The sequence below is a fragment of the Lissotriton vulgaris genome, chromosome 1_1 (assembly GCF_964263255.1).
Source record: "Lissotriton vulgaris chromosome 1_1, aLisVul1.2, whole genome shotgun sequence".
Classification (NCBI taxonomy): Eukaryota; Metazoa; Chordata; class Amphibia; order Caudata; family Salamandridae; genus Lissotriton; species Lissotriton vulgaris.
Genome location: NC_141685.1, coordinates 1,588,964,769 through 1,588,977,123, shown reverse-complemented (window position 1 = coordinate 1,588,977,123; position 12,355 = coordinate 1,588,964,769). Strand labels below are relative to the sequence as shown.

At 43.1% G+C, this 12,355-nt stretch overlaps 1 protein-coding gene across 1 annotated transcript in view; it reads right to left on the bottom strand.

Annotated features, from left to right (window-relative positions):
* Positions 1-12,355, bottom strand: part of CFAP54 (cilia and flagella associated protein 54) — a 2,285,874-nt gene that overhangs the window by 1,090,636 nt on the left and 1,182,883 nt on the right. Inside the window, exon 40 of the mRNA XM_086918163.1 lies at positions 5,439-5,547. Coding sequence (XP_086774289.1) covers positions 5,439-5,547 — 109 coding nt within the window. The remainder of the gene's footprint in view (positions 1-5,438; positions 5,548-12,355) is intronic.

The window sequence follows — 12,355 nt, the reverse complement described above, 5'->3', positions numbered from 1 at the left end:
AAGTCCCACTGCAGAGCCGGCATACGCCATCTCGCGTGTCTTACCAACAGGATGCAGGAGGTCATGAGGCCCAACAGCCTCAGAGTCACTCACATCGAAATCCAGGATTGAGGCTGAAATATCGGAATCATAGCCTGAATATCCTCAACTCGCTGCTCGGGAGGATAAGCCCGAAACTGCACTGTGTCCAGAACAGCTCCGATCAAAGAGTGCCTGGGACTTTGGCACGTTTATAGAGAACCCCAGCAATTATAGGAGGTTCGCCCTAGTCTGAAGGTGGGAGACGACAGTCTGGGGTGAGGCTGCCTTTAACAGCCAGTTGTCGAGGTAGAGAAAGACAGACACCCCTAACCTGCGCAGTTAAGCTGCAACCACTGCCAGCAACTTGCTGAACACCCAAGGGGCACTTGTAAGGCCGAAGGGGAGCACGGTAAACTGAAAGGGCTTGTAGCCCACCTTGAACCGCAGGTAACACCTGTGGTCCAGCAGGAGGAATATAAAAATACGCATCCTGCAGGTCCAACACTACCATCCAGTCCTCTTGGTCTAGGGCACACATGACCTGAGCCAAAGTGAGCATATTGAATTTCTGCTTTTTGAGGAAGAGATTGACGGTCCTAAGATCCAAAATGGGCAGAAGCCCCTTGTTCTTCTTCAGAATCAGAAAGTAGCGGGAATAACAGCCACTGCCTACATCTGAAGCTGGGACTCTTTCTATAGCTTTTTTGGCCAAAAGAGCTGTAACTTCCTCTTGGAGCAGCTTTAAATGATTCTCCACCAGCCGTTCCTGACTCAGCAGAATAGTAGGAGGAAAAGTAAGGAAAGGAAGAGAATAGCTCTCCTGGACAATATGCAAGACCCACTTGTCTGATGTTATAGATCTCCAGCCGGGGAGATGATGATTAATTGTACCTCCCTCTAAAGTAGCGTGGTCCTGCAGAATCAGCCTAGGAGTGCTTTGAGGCTGCGGCTGCAGGGGGCAGTGTGGTAGACAACTTCTGGCCGCCATTCCTAGGAACGAATGTACCACGTCCACGCACTGCTTGGGTAGTCTGAGCTGGACAGTGACTAGGCTAGGGCTGACGTGACTGGAAACCCCTTCCGTTGCCACAAAAGGGGCGAAAGGAAGACTGGCCACGAGGAGTGGAGGAGAGGCCCAAGGATCTGGCCGTAGCTCGAGAGTCCTTGAACCTGACCAGGGCCAAGTCTGCCTTTTTCCCAAAAAGGCGGGTTCCATCAAAGGGCATGTCCATCAAATTTGTTTGGACATCCCCCAAGAAGCCAGTTGTACGAAGCCAGGCGTGGCGCCTCAAGGCCACTGTTGTTAAAATCGACCTGCCCAGCGAATCAGTCATATCTAATCCACACCGTATGGTGAATTTTAATTTTGCTGCATCTCTCCCGCCCTTGACAGCTTGGGAGAACATAGCCCTGGTCCTCCTCCAGGACCTGTGGCAGCACCTGAATAGGGTGAGGGGGTGTGAGAGGGTGTGTGGGGGAGGGTGTGGGGTTGTGAGGGTGTGGGGTTGTGGGGGTGAGGGTGTGGGGTTGTGAGGGTGAGGGTGTGAGGGTGAGAGGGTGTGAGGGTGAGGAAGGGTGAGGGTGATGAGGGTGAGGGTGTGTGAGGTTGAGGGGTGTGAGGGTTAGGGTGTGTGAGGGTGAGATGGTGTGGGAGGGGGGGTGTAAGGGTGAGGGGGTATGAGGGTGAAGGGGTATGAGGGTGTGAGGGTGAGTGAGGGTGTGTGAGGGTGAGGGTGTGTGAGGGTGGGTGAGGGTGTGTGAGGATGAGTGAGGGTGAGTGAGGGTGAATGAGGGTGGGTGAGGGGGTGTGAGGGGGTGTGAGGGTGAGAGGGTGTGTGAGGGGGTGTGAGGGTGAGGGGGTGTGAAGGGGTGTGAGGGTGAGAGGTGTGAAGGGGTGTGAGGGTGAGGGGGTGTGAGGGTGAGGTGGTGTAAGGGTGTGAGGGTAGGGGGTGTGAGGGTGAGGGGGAGTGAGGGTGAGGTTGAGAGGGTGTGAGGGGGTGTCAGGGAGTGTCAGGGTGAGGGGGTGTGTGAGTGTGAGGGGTGCAAGGGGGTGGGGTTGAGGGGGGTGAGGGGGTGTGAGGGTGTGTGAGGGGGAGGGTGTGGGGTTGTGAGGGTGAAGGTGACGGGGTGAGGGTGACGGGGTGAGGGTGAAGCTGTGTGAGGTTAAGGCTGTGTGAGGTTGAGGGTGTGTGAGGGTGAGGGGGTGTGAGGGTTAGGGTTTGTGAGGGTGGGGGGATGTGTCAGGGTGAGGGTGTGTGAGGGTGTGAGGGAGGGTGAGGGGATGTGAGGGTGATGGGGTGTGAGGGTGAGGGGGTGAGAGGGTGTGTGAGGGTGAGAGGGTGAGTAAGGGTGAGAGGGTGAGTGAGGGTGAGGTGTATGAGGGTGAGGGTGTGTGAGGGTGAGGGTGTGTGAGGGTGATGGTGTGTGAGGGTTAGGATGAGTGTGTGTGAGGGTGATGGGGTGTGAGAGTGAGGGTGTGTGAGGGTGAGGAAGTGTGTGAGGGTGAGGGTGTGTGAGGGTGAGGGTGAGGGGTGTGAGGGAGTGAGGGTGAGTGAGGGTGAGAGGGTTGAGGGGGTGAGAGTGAGTGAGGGTGGGTGAGGGTGTGAGGGTGGGTGAGGGTGTGAGGGTGATTGAGGATGTGTGAGGATGAGAGGGTGTGAGGGTGTGTGAGGGTGAGGAGGTGTGAGGGTCCGAAGTAAATGGTGGCAGGGCAGACATCATAGGACAAAGAGAAGAGACTGTGTCGTGACTGCGTTGGTCAGTTTCAGAATCAGGAGGGGCAGAGTCAGCACAGTCTGCGAGGGATCAACGTGTCTAGAGGAAAAGCATAGCGGATGTAACATTGCAGCTAGCAAGCTAAGTGTTTTCAAGCTGAGTGTCCCTAGAGAGATGGCAACACAGCAACAGCATTTGAGGAGAAAGGCTACTGTAAACAAGCACTGTAGACTTTCAATTTAGAGCAGAAGAAAAAACGATAAAGGTCCAGAGAACGCCGAACAAAACATGGCTTCCCCGCGAAATGGATGCAAAAAAAACGCCGAGCTCTCGGCATTGCTGTGGCGGGGGTGCGGGAGCGCATTCCTTTGAAGTCTGATGCCAAGGCTCAGACAAATGGTGGTGTGCGATGTGCACGCAAGGGGGCGGGGGAGCGGCAGCCTTTGAAGTCTGATGCCGAGGCACAGACAAATGGTGGTGTGTGATGTGGCTGGCTCTGTGCACGCGCATAGCTCACATGAACTGTACGCGATCTGCAGGCTAGGTAGACGTTTCTTTTCCGCTTACTATAATCTCGCCTATTTATTCCTGCGGGATATAATAGGCGAGACCTAAAAACAAAGGCCCCACTATCTGTTTTAATTGTTTTACTATTGTGTGCATAGAAAAATCACTCAAGCACTATGGCATTTGAAATTAAGTTGAAACAAATATCGGCTGCTAGCATAGACTTGAAATGAAGGGCCTTAAGTTAGGTGGTGATGTGTTTAACAAGGTTGCTTCCACTCTAACAGTGCTGAGGCAACTGTTTTGTAAATATTATCATAAACATTGTATAATGCGATAATGTGCCTATTAGTGTGGAAGAATTCATGTTAAACAGCAGTAGATATTACAACTCCGAGCATAATGTGCTGCATGGCTAAATACTTATAAGGTTCCAAAGGCGAGACCGATTGCATTGCAAATGCTTGTTACTATACAGGCCTGACTGAATTTACTGGACAGATGAGGCTTTATTATTATTTTGTTTCTTTTGAATTTGGAAGTGCCTTGTCATTAATTGGTGAGTTTGTGGTGGTGTTGTGGATAAATGAGAGGTTAAAGGCAAGAACTGGTTAATAAATGAGTGTATGCTTCCATCATTACACATTAATTCATCTGTTGATGCATTCTGTCACTCGGAATGCTTGCATTCATGCAGCCTTATTCTTGCATTTTTCTACTCAACTATATGCAATAAAACAAAATCAACAATCAATGAAGAGGTACGTTCAGTTGCAAGACCAGCCCTTCATGTTAATTCAGAGCAGCGCCTTGAGACCCTACGGGTATGTAGCGCGCTTTATAAGTGCCACTGATTGATTGATTGATTGTAGGTTTAGCTTTAAAGATTCATCTGGTGAATACCGGTACAATAGGTATAAAAACCCAAGCAGAAGCCAAGGGAGCACTCAGGAATGCCTGGGTAAAGAGGCTTTGTTTCGCTACACCTGATGGCCCATTTATATATAGCGTCATCTTGAGAAATGTTTTGAAGATGAGATTAGGACACAGGCCACCTTATTTAAAGGTTGTCACAGTTTTAAAAACGGGTGCAAATGTTTTTTACACCCGTGGTTATCGCTAAGCTGCTTGAGGTCAGTTAGGTTGTGTGCTCAGTTTCAAAACTAGCTTTCAGCTGGTGGTAAAACTTTGGGTACGTAAAATAATATAGCACACAAAGGAGTATACAAAAGTTGGAGCATGGAATTCCCCATTATTAGTGTCAGAGTCTAAGTAAAAGCTCGAAGGACATCTGGCAACATTGATTTTTTTGCTCCCTTATTTATGGTAGTTGTCTATATGAGACCCACCCACAGCGTGCAACTCACTCACCCGTCATGCTAACTTAATAGCTACTAATTAGGCTGCCATACTACTCTAAGTATGCATAGGCTTGACTGGAGCTCACCAGTTTAGATTTGTCAACAATCAATTTATTCCCCAATGAACACGATTGGAAGAGATACAAGGCAGGCGAGGATCTTGCATAAAGTGTTTTTCTTTTGTCCTCTCGAACTGAGATCTGGCCCCGAAGACATCTCGTGGCTATATTTATAATAAATCCCGTTGTAGACTTGGAAAGGATTTTGTGCAATAGTTGAAAAACTTGAATATAAAGTGTCAATGTCAAAATTATTGCACCAAGCGCAGAATCGGAATGATCAGTCAAAATAAGTCGGTCTTGTGCAGGCATGTAACAACTGCACCATATTACCTTGTGGCTTTGTTGCACATTTCTCACTTCTGCGCTTGCAATCTCTTTATTACCTTTACTCTTACTACCTTGTAGCATCATTTTACAAGCATTAACAAATATACAGAGACAGACCAGCTTATTTTGTTTCTTTAACGGACTACATCAATTACAAATATATTGCTATTGGCATATAAGCATGTGTATTTTTAAATGTGGTACGAAAAATGTTTGTTTCACTAAATGTATGAGTTGATCAAATAAAAGATATCACAAATTATTTAGAATATATCTTCTTTTTCATTTTTATAAAAGTATGACATTTTCATATTTTCTGGAAAAGTTTAAATGTTTTCAAGTACATTTTTTGAGGGAAAAGCAAATATGTAGTGTATTTTAGCAGACAAGAGAATTTTTTTCTCATGAATTACAGTATTTGTGAATGAGTAGGAGGCATTCTTACCTGCATAAATATTGTGCCCTTCAGGGTCAATATGTCCTCCGGGATTAATCGAATCCTTTGATTTAGTAGCAACATGAAGCTGTTTTCCAATGAAGTTTCTAGAATTTACCTAAAAAAATATGGGGCACACTCATGTCACATTGTATGTACTTTGGCAAAGAAAAATATGTATGATCCTACATTTTTAAGAGCAATAAAGTTTAGAGTTCCAATGTATACAAACGGAGAAGTATATATAAACTACTCTCTATGAAGTCTTTGACACTTGAGAACGATCTGAACCCTTTTTCAAATTTAACTCTGGCCAATATCCCTTTGTGAAAGCCTGAGATGAAGAGGGATTAACGACAACTGGAATCCTAAAATACAATGTGATCATTAGGGCCACAAATAAAAGTCAGAATCAATAACTTAAAGTTAAAAGATTCATTACAAATTAAAAGCCAAACTAATATAAATCAAGCTCAAGAGCACACTTTAAAAAATAGAGAATTATCAAAGGTAGACCAAAACGTCAAACAATATTTTCTCAGTAGCCGTGATACAAAATATGAGGAAAACAACTTGATGACTCGATGAATATTTCTGATTCTTCTCCTCATACATGGAAAAGATTTGCATCATCTATAAACCCTACACTGACCTATGGATATGGAACCCTATTAAGCCAAGGAAGCAAGAAAGGTGTCAACATCAAAACCTCGTCGAAGTTGTATATGTAAGGAGTCATCTTTTGCATGGAGCCACAATATCAGAGATGTCAGGAGAGGTGTACACCTCTCCAAGCCTGAAGGAAACCTAATTAAACCCGAGGAGGGTTCACTAATTAAACATGACCAAAGAACATTTGAGAAAACATGACCTCATCCACATCATAATATGTTTTCCAGTTCTCTGGAAAGAACTTGGTGCCTTAGACACTACTCCCATATTCCAGTCTCCATTTAGAAAGTGTCCTTGGGTTCCTCCTTTCGTCCGATAGTACCAACTGCTATCACGCCCTTTGTTCTTTCAATTAAAATCATTTGACATAGCTAACGTTACCTCGCCTCACTATCTCTTAAATACAATGTGCCTTTCACTAACTAATGAATGCCTTTGGTCTGCACCTGCAAGGGAGAAAAACATGCATAAAAACAATTTTAACGTTAATATTAACTATCTCTACTGCAAGCTTAAGGCCCACAATCACGCTAACTTAACATTTTCACTTTGGACGCATTAGTTTCACAACCTACATATAATCAAATAAATGAAATCTTAAGTCATGCTGTATTCTTCTATGTGCAAAAAGAACAGATAATGGCCGGAATGCTGAATTAATCATTCATCCCCGGTCACTGATCTGGGTTAAATCCATCGTTTTTTTGCACGCCGCACCATTCCAGTTTAGACCCAGCCATATGCAAATCAGTCTTGACCCTGTTCCCCATAGGAAAAGTCCAGCACGAACTGCCTGGCCAGGCCTTTCCTGGATCAGAAACAAACATCCTGGGACTGGTTCCGGGATAACACCCCTCATCAGCCAGGCTAGCTGTATTTTGGTGGCGTAGCGAGCACGGGACCCTCATCTAGGCATACCCTTCCCACTTAGAGCAACAACTGCAAAAAGAACAGATGATGCACGGAATGCTGAATTAATCAAACATTCACCCCCAGTCAGAGACCTAGGTTAAATCCATCATTTTTGTCGCATGCTACGCCATTCCAGTTTAGTCCCAGGATGCTTGCTTCTGGTCCATGGTGAACTGGCTTGACAGTTCGGGCTGGACTGTTCCCATGAGGGGCAGGGTCAAGACTGATTTGCATATTGCTGGGTACAAATTGAGGTGGGGTGGTGAGCAAAAGAAGGATGGATTAAACCCAGATGCTTGTGACTGGGGGGGAATGTTTGCATTGTTCAGCATTCCGTCCATCATTTATTCCTTTTATTATTGTATTCTTATATGTGGCACAACATCCAATATATGTAATTTTTAAGCAAACATGACATTCTGATCACAATGTATATAGAAACATCAAAAATACATATGATCCAATCTCACTAATCCTTGGCAAATGCAATGAATTGATGCATTTTACCACACCACCTTACAATCTAAACCTATAGAAGATCAATATTAGCAAACCAGATATCTGTGAAAAGGAGAAAACATTAATATGCATACACATATTTATCAAAACACACAGAAGATGTGCTTTATATATCTTTGGTGCACCACATCTCATTTCTATTATTGCGCCACACAAGTACATAAGGCCAAGTGTATATACATATATATCAAGAAGAAGAAGAAGAACTTTATTGTTTGATTAATAAAAATCATGACAATGGTAAAAATGCAGCAGTGATAATAAAAACGTGTATCAGTATTACTAAAGTATTTACACATGGTACAAAAACACATGTCTATTCTCAATAAATTATTATTTTTCCTTTAAAAATCTTCCTATGAATGTCTGTTTTGGTTCGTTTGTATCATCACAGTGAATTAAAAGGTAAAGTTCATCTCTAAATAAATAAAAAGGGCCTAGGAATCTATTTTTGTTAGCAAACAAATTAACTTTGTCTAAGTTGTACAACTTCATAATGAGTACTTAGAAAAACAGTTGGGGGCGTTATTGTCCCTTGTGGTTTAACATCTGGTAAGGTCATAGAACAAAACCATAGTCATTGAGAATAAATGGTTGATACTACTGGGGGCGCGGGTCCATTAATTTGGTGGGGACCCTACAAATATTGGTTTTATGGGCCTGGGACACGCAAGAGGCCATGGTCAACTGCAATTTGATGGACCAGAGGGGTTGGTCCTCCCTTTTATGGAGGAGTGTGGCTCAGTGGTTAGAGCGGCAGACCCTGATGCAGAGCTCTGGCCCGGGACCAGGGTTCAATTCCCGCCTCGGCGGGTCTTGGGCTCAATTTCCTCGGACCTGATAATTCTCGCCTCGGTGCCTATTCTAATCATGGAGTCCCACTCTGCAACTCTGGGCAATAGCTTGCTTAACCTCCACACCGGCCCCAACAGCGCTGGGATGCCTGGCTTCACCCTGGGGGTGCCCAGGAGTGGACACTTCACAGGGAAAGCCAGGATGGGTTCCTTAGCGGTATGAGTAATAGCGCCAGGAAACCGCTTGGCGACAGTGCGCTCTACAAATACCTTGACATTTACATTTACATTTACATTTTATTGTTGACTGTTGTTTACTTGCTGGCTCCCTCTAATTCTGAATCTTCTTGCTGCTCTTGTCATAAACTTGGTGAACCAGATATTGAGCATTGGGTTGTCCGGATTCATTGATGCAAGGATGGCTTGTCTGCACTTGAGAATGCCGAGTTTATTCCATATATATACATATATATGTGGCCTAGGCAAATGTAAAAGGATGGAGCCAAAATGGTTCACTGACACAACAATGAAGTAAAAAATATAAATGCTAAAAATATAGAATAAAACATATAGAAAAAAAATACTGACTCCTATACTGTAGTGTAGTTCCTATATTCCTAATAGGCTCTGCGCATTGGAATAACAAACAGCAGTGTAGACGTAGGACTGAGGTCATCTAGGTCTCTACTGACTATGTTAGACTTAATTAGTTTTGCCACTTAGCTCAGGAGGTCACTAGAAACTTTCTCGAATGTTCAGGAAAGGGTTAACCGTCCTGATTTAGACAAGAAGGGATTAGTTTCTGACAACCGCATAAACAGGACAACTTTTCTCCCTCAGAATAAAGAGTGTATCTCTACAGTCGCGTGAAAACAATAGGCAGCTATTTCACTCAGTCAATCGTGCATACTTAATTTCACCAGATTGCAGAGAAATAGAGAGACAGGCGTTTTCAATAAAAGGTGTTATTTTATTGAGCAGTCTTCTTTCTCATGCAAGAGAAAGGAATTGCCACAATTGCAATGCTTATTATAAAGTAAAGTGCGTACAGTAAAAGGAGTATTATGAAATAATACTGTAAAAGCATTGATATGGTTTCTTAGCCATATGATACTTTAAAATGGATAAAATATATACATACATAAAAACATTGACTAACGAACTCAACTGGTGCTTCTAAGATACGCCTACCCCGGTGTACTTGACCTAAGCCTAATACGTGGGAAGGAGTAAGTAAGTTGCAGTTTTAAGTTAAGTTAGGTTTTTGCCAAGAATCGGAATCAAGAATTCTCTCTAAGGTTTTACTCAGCTCCATACCTTGGTTATAGAATGAACGAGGTCTTGTTTCTCGCTTCTCAGGACTTGATCTCCCAGCAACCCGCAAGGGTGACTTGGGAACACCGGAACTGGATTTCTTTGGCTGGAGAAAAAGACAGCGTCTCTCTTAGTGCGTTGAAGGTAGGGGCGTTTTCCTTTGGCTCTAGCAACAGCTGGGCTCCTGGGCAAGTAGAACGTCGCTCTGCTCCCCACCACCGTGTGTTTGCTTAAGGCAACATTGCTATATTTATACCTTAAAGGTGCCGGGTTTGACGTAAGGTTGGACATAAGATGTCACTAAGAACTAACAGTTCTTTCTGGACTCCAGGAGTTCTTGTGCAAATCAAAACAAAAGCAGGGGGAATTCCCGGGCTGCTGGAGGCTTGGTTTGTTTAAAGAACGCGTTGTGCTTTCTAGGAGTCTATGAGAGTAGCCTTGCCATGTTTTGAACTTCATGGGCTATTTCTAAATATGGATAATATTCCTATGCCTTTATAAGGATATTATTTGTTATAACCACATAAGGGCATGAATCGGGAATATCGAATCAGGTCCTAGATAGAAATACAACAATACTTAAACAGGTAAGTTCAAAAATGTAGACTCAAAAATATTGATGCATAAACTATCGACTTCTATAAATATAAAATAAAATAATATATATTAAATATAATACCACCAAAATAAATTGAATATATATTTAATAAAATATAACAAATTAATGTAATAAAAAAATAAACAAACAAACATACTTTATATATATAAATATATATATTGATTTAAAACAATTAATAAACTATTATTTTTAGGTTATATTACAAGTTTAAAACAATATAAACAATAAAAGTATATATTAATGATATAAAATATAAAATATAAATAACTAACATCTATAATAAATTAAAACAAGCTATTGGAAACATATTTAAACTTACCTTTCACAATACAATCAATGCAACAGTAGAGAAAGTGTTGGTTAGCAAAGGGGTAAAAATAACTACTCCCACTCCAGTGAGTGCAAAAGTAGAATAAGTGTTGGATTGCGGAGGAATTAAATTTACTATTTCCACTCCAGTGAGTGCAACAGTAGGGAACGTGTTGGATAGCGGAGGGGCAAAGATTATTATTCCTTCTCAAAAGAGTGCAACAGTAGGGAAAGTGTTGGATAGAGGAGGGGTGAAAAACTACAATTCCCACTCCATTGAATGCTGTCAGACTATCAAAGGATACTTCTTTCGTAGCTGCACAGGAGCAGAGATGCTAGCTCCCGAATGCCTCCAGGCAACTGCCCAAAGCTCGCAGACAAAAGTCTTTGAATCATTACCTTAGAGGGAAGGGGGAAAGTGGACAAAATAATAAACAACAAGAGAAGAGACTTTCTTGGATGGTTCCTCTCGTCAGTCCGACCTGCAGACCGCTACTTGTTTAGGACCCTGAAAGGAAATAAGAATCATTACTCTCTACGCTAAACCCTACACTTCCTACTCTACCCACCTCTCCTGACTTCACCTACCATAAGCTTTCAAGAGTTTTAGCTCTCTCTTCTAAGCTTCTTTTCTTGGCTTGGTAACAGAGTTCTTAATCTTTTTTCCTGTAACACAGAGAAACAACGTCTTTTCTTTATTTAAGCTGGGCTATTCTATTACTACTCTATTTATTCTATTTTTACTCACTCTTTCTCTGTCCTTCTGTTTCTTTATCCTAGTTGCCTGTTTATATCTCTTCTGTCTTCTATTATCTGTGAAATAGCAATGGCATAATGATTACTAGTGCTAACTCTTTCTCTCTATTTATATTTATTCTTTTTAATCACTCTAACTTACTTTTCTTATTCTCTGTCCCTTTTCTGTAAATGTCGTTGTCTTTCCTATTTAAATGTTTCACTCTAATTCTTGCCTCTCTTGTCTTCTAAGGGAACACGACTGGATAATTGTTAACCAAGAATTTGCAGCGAAGATTCCGCTTCTTAAAACCTTCACAGGTGAGTAATTAAATCAATATAACTTTTCTCCAGTTACTTAAGACTTTAAATTGTTTTACTGCCACTTACCGTTTCTCTTCTTCCTTTGGTGCTCCTAGTCTGCTGCTTCACTCGTAGTTCTGCTCCTTCCGACGAGACGCTGAGTCTACGGTTCTTCTTCTGTGGGTGCGAAGGGGGGTCAGGGAATTTCTCTATAGCTTATACTCAAACGGACTCACTTCAAAGGGGTAGAAAACTTCTTCAGAGTTCTAGGAGGTTATTTTGTCAACTATAATAACGCACTGCTTCGTTCAAGAACGCGGTCGTTCAGGATAAACAAATAGTTACTTCCACGAGCTAGTAAGCCTAAACTGAAGTTTTTCTCAATTACAAAACTAAAGCCTTATTTACTTCTACGGGCGTCGACAAAATGTCTCCTCACCGGGTCGATGCTCAGGTGAAGTGCGCAGATTACAGCTGGCACGCGCCTCAACTGAACCCCACCGGTGACAGACCTCAGACACTAGGCCGCTAACCTCAACTCCGACCTTGCGGCCATCTTGGAGTTCCGCGTTCGTACCCTTTCAGTCCAAGAGCTTCCAATTTGGCACGGAATTGAATTCCAGTACCTGGGATGTGAGATTACTGCTAGTTTGGAGTCTTGGTTCCTGACAGTACCCCCAACAAGGCAGATTCTCTCCGTCTCGGTTTTGAAGGGTATCGTTGATGAAAGGATTTAACCAATCTTGGAG